This window comes from Narcine bancroftii, chromosome 2, assembly GCF_036971445.1.
Source record: "Narcine bancroftii isolate sNarBan1 chromosome 2, sNarBan1.hap1, whole genome shotgun sequence".
In the NCBI taxonomy this organism is placed as follows: domain Eukaryota; kingdom Metazoa; phylum Chordata; class Chondrichthyes; order Torpediniformes; family Narcinidae; genus Narcine; species Narcine bancroftii.
The window spans coordinates 55,281,416-55,295,357 of record NC_091470.1 but is presented as its reverse complement, the minus strand read 5'-3'; the positions used below and the strand labels follow the sequence as shown (position 1 = coordinate 55,295,357).

The window sequence follows — 13,942 nt, the reverse complement described above, 5'->3', positions numbered from 1 at the left end:
CAGAGATGATTGCGAAGCCGAGGAGTCCAGTAACTGAGATTCAGCCAGGAGGGCAGTGAAGACTGGCAGTCGCTGCTGACTTGACCGCTGACCTGACTATCTACGAGTCCTGAGCAAGGACTGGCGCAGCAAACCATGCAAGGTGGTCCAAAAGAGAAAGAAGACCACCTGAACACTTTAAGGACTACGTACCCTGATTATTATTAAATATTTTCCCTTTTATAGTTATAATTATTTATGAGATGTACTCTAATTCTCACTTGTAGTCCTGGGCTCGCCGTAATCTTATTAGTTTGAAAGGGCCCAGTCAGCATTTACTGCACGGGGTGGGGGGAGGGGACGGAAGTGTTGGGTGTAAGTCTGGACACCATGACGCCCACATCATGATGTCACCCTTCTATATATATATATATAAACCCTGTGTTGCAGTAGCCATGTTAGTCTAATAGAAGTAAAGGATGAGAAAGCATCACAAATCCGAGTCTTAACTGTGTGAGTGCATACACAAAATGAAAGCTCCTTGATGATTGGAAATATGTTTCACACAGAGTAACATCATGTGGTTGTTCACAATCACTCTTCACAGTCCCAGGTTATCACTGCAGGCATTACAGTTATTTAAAACAACTTTTAGTTGGTTCATTAATAACCTTCCATCATTAGGTTAAAAGTGGGCATGTTTGTTGATTGTGGAATATATAACTGAGAAACTTCTCAGAGAATGAAGCAATGTATGATTGCATCCATCAGGACTTCAACAAAATACAAGTGTGGCATGGTAAGTGGCAAGTAAAATTTGCCATATTGAAATGCAAGGCAAAGGATCCATCTCTAGCAAGTCATTCTGGTTGTCAACATTGACCAAAAATTTTATACTGATCAAAGTATTGTGGCAACAAAATTAAATAGGGTTGGATACATGGCAGTGAGTGACTTCCCTGATTTTACAATCCATTCCACTGTCTACAAGGCACTAGATGAGTATGATGGAATATTCTCTACTTGTCAGAAAAAGTACAGCTTCAGGAACATCCAAGGCAAAGCATCCCACCTGTTTGGCACTCAATCCACTATTCACAACATTCATCGTCTCCACTACAGGAACTCTGGCTGCAGTGTGGACTGACTTTGAAATGTAATGGAGTTGTTAGTCAAAACCTCTTTACCACCTTCTATATCTACAGTTTTTACCAACAAGAAGGAAAAGGGCACCAGAGTTATGGAATGCCATTATATAATGGTTCTTTTCAAAGTTATGCACTTTCTTGGAAAAAAAATTACTATTCCTCATTACCATATAACCATTTACGGAGCGGAAACAAGCCATGTTGGCCTTTCGAGTCCGCACCGGTTCACTGATTTTGTGCGCCCTCTTCAGGCATTGGTCCCGGTAGATCTTCATTCAATAACGATGGGCGAATTCAATGCAGGTGGAATCAGATAATAGTAAAACTATGAGCAAACAGATTGGCTGTCTGTGTACCAAAAATAGTAAAACTTGACGAAACTGTAGAGATTAATTCTTCAAACTCCCAATCCAATAATAGGCTGCGATGAGCAATAAGGGCTGGCCTTGTCAATTCTCTCCCCATCCTGGAAATGAATTTTGAGAAGTATTTTTTTGATGATTGTAATATTTACAAGTGCTGTACATTGAAATTTAATAGGAAAGAATTTTGAATTAGCAGAGAATATCCAAAACTAATCTTAAGAAATTCAGTCAGGAAGATATGATGCTGTAATTCTTATTGATGCATAGCAACAAAGAAGTTAGAAACTCAATTCAGTATTAATGGAGAAAATGGTATATTGGCATAAATAGACATAATGGTTAAGAATTAAATTTGTTTAATGGATGCAGAGATATAATGGATAGAGCTTTAAATAAAAGTAGATGAAGAAAATGCTGAAAGTTCTATGTTGACTTCTAATAATTGCTAAATCATAAAATGTTCAAATGCAAAATCAGACAAACATGCAATATATAATTTTAATGGGTTATTTTAACTTGAATATTGATGTAGATTTTAGCAGACTTGGTTGAAAATTTTGTGAATTTGTGCTGTGCTCAAGATTTCTTTGGCAGCAGCAACATCATGTCCTGGAAACCATGGGGAAAGCTTTACTAAACAGTGAGTGAGAAGAGTTAATTGTATGTGTTGAGAAGAGGGAAGTGCTTGGCTGCATGGGGAATGAATTCAAAGTATACAAGTCGTTTGGATGGACAAGTGAAGTTTTTCATCTTATGTAATTTAAATGGTGTTTTCTGGTTATGTTAGACTTTTATATGAACCATGATTGTGTGCATTAAGGTGTGACATTTGCTTTTCCTCACTTTTCAATTGAGGTTAAATCTTTCAAACCTGACGAACATGTTATGAAGTATTTATAAAAGTAACAATTTTAGTTTTTACCCCTAATGTATAGTTTTGACCTGATACAAATATACTGTACTGATCCAATAGTGCAATATATAGTTCTCAAGTTAAGATTCATTACACTATCTTTGAGGCATTAACACAAAAATCCTTTTTTTTTTAAGAATTTGTCATGCGTTGGCCCTCAATTACAGTTCTTTTGTAATAGTATGACATTTGTCTTTGATCAAACCTATCAGATATAAATGATTTGAAGTGGTGGCTATTGAAACTAAATCTTTTGTACTATTATGATTTCAAGTTAAGACATTTTCAAGGCCATACTGATTACTGGGCCACCTTTTATTGTAACAAGTTGCAATTTTTGCTTATTCCTTTGTTTTTTGTTCATTTATTACATATTTAAAATTCTGGGGGTGCATTTATAATCCTTTAGAAGGAATCAGTACATATGTAATAAGTTCATCATTCACAAGCATCATTTGTGGATCTAGCTCTGAAGAGACCCTACACTGCAGTGTGTTACCAGATTGTGCTTGAAGACTGGCATTCCTGCCCTCTTCAGCATCTGTGGGTGATGACCTCTGATAATGATTGTATTAGTGAAACAAAAAAGGCTGTAGACATGATTGCAGTTAAACACAAAAGGGCTGGAGAAAGCAGGACCCACAGCATCCATCGGAGGCAAATATATAAAACCAATGTTTTTGAGCCCTTCATCAAGATATGAACATATAGTAGAAAGCATGTGATTAAAAAGGCAGGAAGAAAGGACAGGGGGGGTAGTTCAGGCCAACTGGACTACAGGGGGGGGTGGTGCCTCAAGGAAACTGGAGCAGGTACTCCCGATGGCCAAAATGGGCAAAGTGGAAATTCTGGACGAGAATAGAAAACTTGAAGGATACCCAACATGACAGAACTTGCTTCAAAGCCAAATCAGGTGTAATAGGAGGCAGCAAAGCTTAACTCCCAGATGAACTCAATGTAATCATCAGAACAAGGAAGATCACTGCACACCTCCACGTCCCCTAATGATCCTCTACCATCAGTATCCAAAGATGAAATGCAGGCTTCCTTCAAGAGAGTGAATCCAAGGAAAGCCTGTAACCAGGCCAAGTACTGAAACCTGTGCTGACCAACTAGCCAACGTTTTCACAGATATTTTCAATATTTCACTTTGACGTGATGTGGTACCCACCTGTTTCACATAGGCTCAAGAAGAGTGTGGTAAACAGCCAAAATTACTGCTGACTAGGGACTGTCACATTCACAGTGATGAAGTGGCTGATGTTGAAGCATTTCAGCTTCGGTTTCACCGATGATATCGATCCCATTGTAATTTACCTAATGCAGCAACAAATCTATGGCAGATGGCATCTCACTGGCTCTTCACAAAACTCTGGAATACCTGGACAGCCAACATGTATGCATCATGATGCATTTTATTGACAACTGTTCAGAATTCAACACCATCATCCCCTCAAAACTAATGAGCAAACACCAAGACCTGGGCCTCAAAGCCCCATAATGTAATTGGATCCTGACTTATTCATTTCCAGACCCCAATCAGTGCGGATTGGCAAGAACATCTCTTCCACATTCTCTATCAGCACGGGAGCACCACGGAGCTGTGTTCTTAGCCCCCTGTTTACACCTATGATGGTCTGGCTTTGTATGACACCAACACCATCTACAAATCTGATGATACCATGGAAGTGAGCTATATGAAAAGAGGTGATGGACGGCATACCAGAGGAAGATTGAAAATTTGGCACAATGGTTAACTAACAAACATCATACACTCAATGTCACCTAAGAGAAAAGCAGAGGTATATGATGCAGTGAACAATTGGGGAGGGGAGGGGGGAGAGTCAGAGGTGGAGAAAGTAAGCAATGTAAATTCCTGGGAGTCATCATCTCGGAGGATCTTTCCTGGACACACATACCAATGTTATCATAAATAAAGCATTTCACCACCTCCATTTCCTCAGGAACTTGTAGAGGTTCAGTATAACATCAAAAATATTGACAAACTTCTACAGATGTGTAATGGAAAGTGTGCTGACTGGCTGCATCACAGCCTAGTATGGGGGCACCAATACCTCTGAGTGGAAAGTCCTGCACAGGTAGTGGACACATACACGATTGTTGGAGAAAAAAATTGTTTATTTGTATTTGTCCGAGTCTTTGAAAATCAAAAATAAAATATTTTTAAAAAAAACAGGTAGTGGTCACAGCCCAGTATATCACAGGCAAAACTCTCCCCGCCATCGAGAAAATCTACATGGAAAGTTGCCGTCAGAGAGCAGCACCAATTATCAAGCATCCACACCACCCAGGACGTGCCCTGTTTTAACTGCTGCCATCAGGAAAGAGGTATAGAAGACTCATATCTCCAGATTTAGGAACAGTTGCTACTCTTTCCACCATCAGACTCCTAAACAACAAACTCAGAGATTTATTTAAGGCCTCTTACTTTGCAAATTTATTGCAGAATTTTTTTTCTGAATTGCACAGTCAGTTTGTTTACATTTTTTTTTCATTTGTAAAAATTTATTTTTCTTAAGTATAGTTTGCACAACTGACAAGTGAAAATTCTGCCTGGCACCCAGGAAAAAGAATTTCAGGGTTATGTGATGTCACTTTATGTTCTCTAACAATAAAGTGAAAATTTGAAAAAAATTGACTTTGGTCTTTGAGAAGTCAACATTAATATCATCTGGTTGGTGGGTGCCTAATGCCTACTTTTATATTTTTTAATCCATCAAAAATATACATTGAATTTCGAATGAATACTCCGATTGCTACATTTGAAATTGCTGAATTAGAAGCAATTTATTTTTAAGACAGTATCACTTACCAGTTTGCCATAACTGTTTAACCTCTGTGTTTAGATTAGACTACATATGATAGTTTGGAAAAGCAACATAATGATCAAAGTTAACAATTAAAAATAAATAGCTATCCAAAGATCCCCTCCCCAAAAACCTTCACTCATCTTAAAATTGAATAATTTTTCTGGGATGAATAATGACTGCTGTGTAAGAAACAGATTTTATAACAATTTTTATGCTGTGATCATCTAAGTGAATTTCAAAGCTGTATGTTGGAATTGCATATCATCTCTATGTAAACCAACATTCTTGTGTTTTGAAATTTTTGAGAACATTACGTTTTGTTTTAAATCTACGTGGATGCTGGCAGTTGCTAAAATAAGCATTACTTTTGTGTGAGTTGTAGTGAATGTCAATAGACTGTTCGATTCAAGAGAGACATGTGCATCCTGTTTATACCTGACACACACTTGTTTAAATTGGAAGGGGAGTTGCAGGATAATTATTTGGAGCTGGAGCATAAGCTAATTTTCCACTTTTCTTCTCACCGAGAATTTGAGTAGCCTATTGACTTGGATGGCATTAGGAACCTTTTAACTACTGGCCAGCTGAGATCACTTTATTGGAACAAACCTATTGGTTGAATGTGGAAAATTCCTAATATTTCTATCTTAAAGAAAGATGTAGTCGGTTAAATTAGAAGAGCATTAGCAACAATTAGTTTTATATTCACTTGCAATCATTCTGTGAAAAGTGTTGTTTTGTAAGCCACTTTGCTTAGCTTTCTGTACCTTTAGTGTCAGAGCAAAGCAGTGAAGCCTCAAATCTCAGTGATGCTATTCATTAGGTGATAGAAACATGGATAGTGTTCTAGTGCGTTTCCCTCTTAGAATGAAATATTGCTTCTTATGGTATATGAACTGGAAATTTGCCACTTGTCAGATTAGTCTAAATTGCAAGTTGATGGCATTGACCCTGTGGGCTGAAGAACATGTTTCTATGGTTGTGTGCCTTTACTAAAATCAATATGCACTTTGTTTGGAAGCAAAGTGTGCTGGAATTAAAGACTGCTTGAGTTCCTCTTTGAAAGAAAAAAAGGAAATTTTCAGAAGTTTTAGTTGTTAGTATGAGATGCTATATTTTTTTAAGAGCTGTGTTCCAGCTCAACATTTGATACAACTCCACAGGGTGGCACAAATGCTATAATTTAACTGACAGTGCAATTAAATTGCCATTTGTTCATCTTTTCTGGAATATCTTCCCATAAACCCTGTTCATGGGTGTTTGTTTCTTGATACTTCTGGCAATGACTTCTTTATCAACTGCCAATTTGTTTCACACTAAGGTGAGGCTAGAAGCACCAATACTGAATGTGGATGAACTGTTGCTTGCTATGCATTTATGCATAATTATTTATTCTGTTATCTTTGGACTTCCTGCTGACTATTTTTAAAAGAGAAGTCCATTCCTCTGTTTTTCATGCTTGAACTCCTATCGTCTATGTTTGGATCATCATTTTCATATTCCTTAACTGGCAGTGCTCTGTTGGTGTGAGAACTCCACTGGATATGTCAGATGGTCACAGGAAGAATTTGAAAAAGAGTGCTTCCATATATTTTATTCACAAAGTTCTTTGCACAAATTTCTCGGGCATTTTTTGAAGATTCATATGCTGGCAGCTCATTCCATAAATAGACTGTAAAACATTACAATTAACCTCTTTATCATGTATGATACAAAGCTAACAACATGGAAGACTTGCCACAGAGGATTGGAATTACTCTGGTGAGTAATTGTTATCTAAGAAACAATTTACTGCTCGTAGCTGATCTTTCTTTAAAAGAAAGGTATCTTAAGTTTGCTTTGGTTAAATATTTAGGTTGGACATAGGAAGTGGAGGAATGAACAATTGCTTCTGTTATTTGAAACCAAAGGTATACTTCGTTGTGTGTCTGAACAAATCAGAACATAACTCAGAAATTATCATGATAGAAGCTGTTAATTTCACAAATCTTGTGATCCAGAATTGAAGTCCTCTGAGTTGGTTGCACCCCTAGAGTAAAGTCTACATCTTTGAATCTTTATTTTGTTCTCCATTCTCCACAGTTCAAATGAATTGTTCCTTGTTTTTTTTTTCTTCTTTTCCAAACATAATCAATGGATTCTTATTTATATAACTGAAGAATAACACAATGGCTTTTGTTTTTTAATTTATTGTAAGTTGTGCACTTTGAATTTCTGTGATGTGATGTACAGATTATTGTGACAATTGCTTTATGATGCCTGAGTATAGATTCATGTATGAAACATTATTTAAACTAGATAGCTTCTGCAAATTTTAGAGTGAATCTATATTTAATTTAGCCCCCAGAACAAAAAGAGATGTAGTCATAATACCTTTTTTTTCCCAAACATAATGTAAATATGTGACTGAACAATTTGTGATGGCTTTCATTTACAGGGGTAAACAGGTCAAAACTTCAGGATATGATTGCAGATCTTAGAGATGATGAGCTGCCTCACATGCCATCTGGAACCATGATTCAGTCTAGGCCAATCCCTTCCAGACTGGCTGATCATGACAGCTCAAGAGCAGAAGAAGGTATAATTAAAATTGTTACTGTATCTCCCTGATCAGCTGTCAGTATTTTATGTTGGTATCTTCTTTTCATTCCAACATACTTGTGTTGGAAACATCATTCATCTGATATGAAATAAATATTTTTTCTTGTGAGATTATGTATCATCCACATTAGTTCCATTAAACTATTTATTGCATTGACAGACATTGCTGTTTCCAGCTAAATCATCAAACTTTCAACAATGCAACATTAAGATTTTTTGAAATAGAAACCTAATTTATCCATTTCATACTGTTCAAAGTTGGAGTGGAATCAATTTGTCTCCCTTTATGATGCAGGATCTCATTGATAAGATTTTTGAAGCAATAGCTTTCATTGTTGGAAAGGAATTTCCGTTGTCTGGATTTTTGTTAGATTTTGTCGATCAATGTTTTCAAAGTCTTTATAAATTGATATGATTATACATTTTGGGTTTTATAACATGAATTTTGCATCTTAAATCATTGTTTCAGATAAACTGTGTTGGAATCTACCCAAAGTGAGTGTTGGTGTCTCCTTTAATGAATAATTTACATGAAGAATTGTCAATTCATTAAAATGCTGAAAGATAGTAGTCACTTGTAAACTACTGCACTCTCCTCAAATGAAGGAAGGAAGTGAAATGGGGGTGAATTGTTGCCTTTTCTCGCCTCTTGTCTGTCCCTTTAATCAAAGCAAATGATTCTTGTGGATTTAGATAATCTGAATGAGGAAAAAATGAAATTTGTCTTTTCACCAGGTCAAATCACAATTAACTTTCTTTTTTCTTGGGAAAAGAAGTCAAATGTACAACTTAATTATCAATGAGTTTAAATCATTGTTTTGTAGGCAGACCAAGAAGTTGTAAAGTAGCAGACCAAGTAGCAGTAAAATGAACAATCAGTTATTCTGACAGGCCGGCTGATTTCTTCCAGCAGCTTGTTTTTTGGCTGTAGGTTCTGCCTAGCCCATTGATTTCCTCCAGCAGCTTGTTTTTTTGGGTGCAGGTTCTGCCTAGCCCATTGATTTCCTCCAGCAGCTTGTTTGTGGACCAACTGGTTGATTTTTGAGGGTGTTGATCATGATAGAAGTCCATCCCAATATGGAATATTCACAGCAAAGAGTTTTATTTCATGTAATTTGTCACTTAACAAAGCTTTTAATTGTCACAGTAAAGAAGGAATTTGGATGTTGTGTTTCATACATAGATGTAAGAAAGCCAGTAGCATTCAATAGCCTTTATGTTTGGATTAATCAGAAGGAATTTTGGAAATAAATTAGCTGCCATGTATTTAAAATAATATTTAACTCCCAAGCACCTGTATCACTCTGTCAGACAGCAGTGCCATTGGATGACTGATTTTCAAGTTTTGGCTTGTATATTAAGCTTATGAAAGCAAGCATCATTTGCTTTTGATGCACTGCTTTCTTAATGGGAGGAGATTGACTACTATCTACAGCAATTTGGCATTCGCAGCAAACATTTACTTTACAACCTGCTATATTAATTTTTGCACAATAAAAGATTTTTTAAAAACTTCTGTTGGGAGAGACCTGTACAAAAGTAACTCCTCTTTCCCCCACCCCATGCAAACTATGGAATCTTTTGGATTCATTTGAGAGAGCAGTCATTTTCAAACAAAAACACACATCCAAAACATATTTGACCTTGTATTCACTTTTGTAAATGTTTCCAGTCAGCCTGTCATAAATCCATTAGTATTGCTGATAGCACCTTGTGGAAATCATGTCATGGAGAGAACCAATAATCAGGAGTACCTTGATGCTAAATAGGATAATACAGAACATGTCTAGACGCTCAAGTCAACAAGACCTTTTGAGGCATTAATATTGAATTCAGCCACAATTTGAAAAGGATGCTGTGGCTCATAGCTCGTGTTTTCTATCATTGATCATCGCCATCAAGCTGTAATCAAGGATTTGTCCTGTTTCATTTCCAAATGGAAAGAGACATGTCAGGAGCTGCATGTGCCATATTGAAGCTGAGCAATGAAAAACAGCATGTTGTAATCGAGGCTAAATATTCCTGGAAGCATTGGATCTGGTTCAAATGATGTTATTTTATATGACATATCCAGTCATGAATGTGGTGGATAATTAAATAATGTTGACAGGAGCTTGCACTTTGAAAATACCCATCCCCAAAGATTAAGGTGTACAGCACGATAGTGCAAAAGACATATCTGAAGACTGCAGCTTTTTCAGACAAAAGGTATTTAAGGATAATCCACCCTGTTTTCCTCTTGATGCGTCCATCATTTAAAAAAGACTGTTGTGGTTCAAGAAAGTGGTTCAGTATCACTTTCACAGGTGTAATGATAAAGAAAGCTTGTATTCCTTAAATTAATTGAAGATAATTCTGTAGGAGGACACAAGTTATTAATTTTCAACTCTTAATACAAGAGTTGTGTTGTCATGACTTGTTTTAAATAGATTGATAAAATGTTTTCAATTTTTTTTACTGCAGAAATCTTAATGTTGCTTCATTGCTTATCTTTTGGAGTAACAATGCATCTTCAATAAATTATAATTATAGACAGAAAATTATTAATCCATGGACAAATATTCCAGGACTTTTGAACATCTGAATTGGTATTTAAATATGCTTACATATATTATTCAGAATGTGCAAATCTGGTCTTACGAGACTTTTAATTTTTAGGAGTATTGTTCTTTTGGCAAAGAAATTACAATATTAATTTTCCAGAGATGTCTTTTTATTTAGATTTCCTCCATATGCTTTGCTGCTTGCATTTCTAGAAACACTGTTTATAACTCATTTATGTGCATGTTAAGATAATTCTGTTATTTCAAGAAATTTCATTACAAAACTTTAAGAGAACCAAGTAAATGTTTCATAGGACAATTCTCAAGCGTCACAGCCTAAGGTTTAGTAAGCTGAATGGAGGAAAGCAGATTCCATTGTAAACAGAATTTCAATTTGTGGTGTATTTGAATAAAGTTTACTGATGCTGTGAAAATTGTAACTCTAGCATTTGATGTAAATATCATAATATAAAACGGACTTGCATGGAAATCAATAAAAATAAAATACTTGAAATAAGAAGTGCCACTTTTACATTGGATATCACATCTCAAAACAGTTAATGCCCTTGCTTCAAAACTTGGTTATTATTGCTATGTAGACAAATCAGAAACCAGATTCTTCCATAAATTAGGATCTCCCTGTCAATGCTGCATGTTTGAGTAACTTGAAGTTTGTGATCCACATTACAGTCATTTTGAAATTTAAAGGGTGATATTCAAAATGGCTAGACTATTCCGAGCGTCAAAAGCAAGGTCTTTTGTTCATTTGTCAGTCTGTGTTTGTTTGTGTCTCTCTGTCAGTACTTTATTCAACTTGAAATTCAGTTACATATTTATAATTTAAATATTTTTGAAAATGTTACCAATACATGCAAATTCTCATGTTAAGTAATATGATCATGTTTAGATTTCTGGAAAATCGATTAACACTAGCCTCATTTAATTTTAATTTTAAAATTTTTCCACTCTTTTCATTTAAAATTTTCTTTTTCACTTTTCATTTTCTTGATTTTTAGCAAAATACCAAGAATCTGACCCAAGTGGTCCTTGTGGTTGTAATAAATCTTGGCTGCATTTCAGAAACTGGGTGTGCATAATTGGTTGCTCCCTTCAATACACCTTGCATCATTTTGGATTAAGACTTCTCATCTAGTCATTCAAGTGTGTTGCACAGGAAGCATAACAACAAAGCACCTCGCATTCATTGAATATAGTAATCTTGTTTATAAACTTGTTTATGTACTTGTTTATGTAGGTTCTAGAAGATTAACTGAAACTCCAGTAAATTGAAGGTAATTGAAAACCATGAAGCTAATGCATTTTGTATTGAAATGCATGGTCATTATTCCCAGTAAAAAAGGAGAGATAAAAATGGAAACTTAGCCCCTCCTATCATCTGACATTTATTGGAAATTTTGATTTGTAGAGCCATTTGTGTTTTTTAAAAGGGAATTTTTTTTTCACCCAAGATTTCTATTCTTGTTCCCGTTTGATAGAAACCGAAATTGGCATAGAACTGAGGATGCATTTGTTGAATTTTATTATCAACTTTTCTGGCATGTGCTGTATGTGTGAACTCAAGCCAATATTATATACATGTAATATATTAAACAATTCAACTTACTCATTTAAGTACCTTTATTTGCTGCGACAAGATGCAAGAGCAAAGGATTTGGCTGATATCTGTATAAATTACTGGTTAGCATTCTCCTCACCATGTAATGGGAGGATTGATTACATTGGAGAAAGAGAGCAGAAATATTTTGAAATGTTGAAAAATGTATTTTTGCTGCATAGAATGATAAAATAGGTTAGTGTTGTTTTATTTGAAATAGAAGAGGCTGAGGAGATATTTAATTATCTGTGAAATTACAGTCCCCTCCATAATGTTTGGGAAAAATATTCTTTTTTCCTTTATTTGCCCCTGTGCGCCACAGTTTTAAATTTGTAATCAAATAATTCACATTCGGTTGAAGTGTACAGTCCAGATTTTATTCAAGGTTACTTGTATACATTTTGGTTTGACCATGTAGAAATTACAGCACTTTTGACATAGTCCCTACATTTTAGGACACTGTAATGTTTGGGACATTTGGCTTCACAGGTGTTTGTGAGTTCTCAGGTGTGTTTAATTCCTTCATTGGTGCAGGTAGAGAGAACTGGGCTTGCTTCTAAGCTTTGACCACATTTGGAGTCAGTAGTTGTCATTTTTCAACAAGAGGATCAGAGTTGTGCCAATGAAAGACAAAGAAGCCATTATGAGGCTGAAAACCAAGAATAAAACAGTAAGAGACATTGTCCAAACCTTAGGATTAACAAAATCAACAGTTTTGAACATCATTAAGAAGAAAGAGTGTACTGGTGAACTCAGTAATCACAAAGGGTCTGGGAGGCCAAGGAACACCTCCACTGCTTGATGACAAGAATTCTCATCATAATGAAGAAAAAAATCCCAAATGCTTGTTCAACAGATCAGTAACACTGTTCAGGAGGCAGGCGTGAATGTGTCAATGACTACTACCACAGAAGATTTCGTGAACAGAAATACAGAGGCTACACAGCAAGATGCAAACCATGAGCTAGCCACAGAAGCAGGATGCCAGATTACAGTTTGCCATGAAGTATTTAAAAGAGTCTGCATAATTCTTGAAAAAGATCTTGTGGACAAATAAGACCAAGATTAACCTGCATCAGAATGATGGCAAGAGCAAAGTGTGGAGGAGTAAAGGAACTGCCCAATATCCGCCTCATCTGTGAAATCTGGTGGGGATTTTATGGCCTAAGCATCTTCGGCTGCCACAGGTACTGGCTCACTTATCTTCATTGATTGTGTTTCTGATTTTGGCAATAGTAAAATTAATTCTGAGGTATAGAAACATCTTATCTGTTCAAGATTGATCAAATTGCCTCAAAACTCATTGGCCAGCACTTTATCCCAAATGTACTGCTAAAGCAACAAGAGTTTTTCAAGCCTAAAAACTGGAAAATTCTTGAATGGCCAAGTCAGTTACCTGATCTGGATCCAATTGAGCATGACTTTCATGAGCTGTAGAGAAAACTTAAGGAGACAAGCCCCCAAAACAAGTAGGAGCTGAAGATGGCTGCAATAGAGGCCTGGCAGAGCATCACCAGAGAAGATACTCAGCACCTGATGATGTCTATTAATCACAAACTTCAAGCAATCACTGCATGCAAGGGATATGCAACAATGTGTTAAACATGATTATACATCCCATTGCTATGGCCCAAGTATTATGGAGCCCTGAAATGAGAGGATTAGGTACAAAAAGTGATGTCATTTCTACATGTCAGACCAAAATGCATACAAATAACCTTGAATAAAATCAGGAATGTGTACATTAATCACATAAATGTTATGGTTTCATTGCATCTCTGCAAAAGCCTTCTCTGTTCATTTGATTTATTTTAATGCATTTTCAAATGAAAGCATGAGGCCGAGCAAACTGAAACAACATTCAGAAAATGTACATAAAGAGAAGAAAGACAAACCCTTGGATTTCTTCAAAACCCTTCGAGATAATTTCGAGAAAAAGCCAATACT

The 13,942-nt window shown here is 36.0% G+C and overlaps 1 protein-coding gene across 7 annotated transcripts in view; it reads left to right on the top strand.

Moving 5' to 3' along the window:
* Positions 1-13,942, top strand: part of strn3 (striatin, calmodulin binding protein 3) — a 199,608-nt gene that overhangs the window by 107,567 nt on the left and 78,099 nt on the right. For 6 of the 7 annotated variants that reach the window (XM_069916709.1, XM_069916708.1, XM_069916707.1 and 3 more), the window contains one exon: positions 7,674-7,814. The exons of the other annotated variant lie outside the window; for it this stretch is intronic. In XM_069916709.1, coding sequence (XP_069772810.1) covers positions 7,674-7,814 — 141 coding nt within the window. The remainder of the gene's footprint in view (positions 1-7,673; positions 7,815-13,942) is intronic. 7 annotated transcript variants of the gene reach the window in all.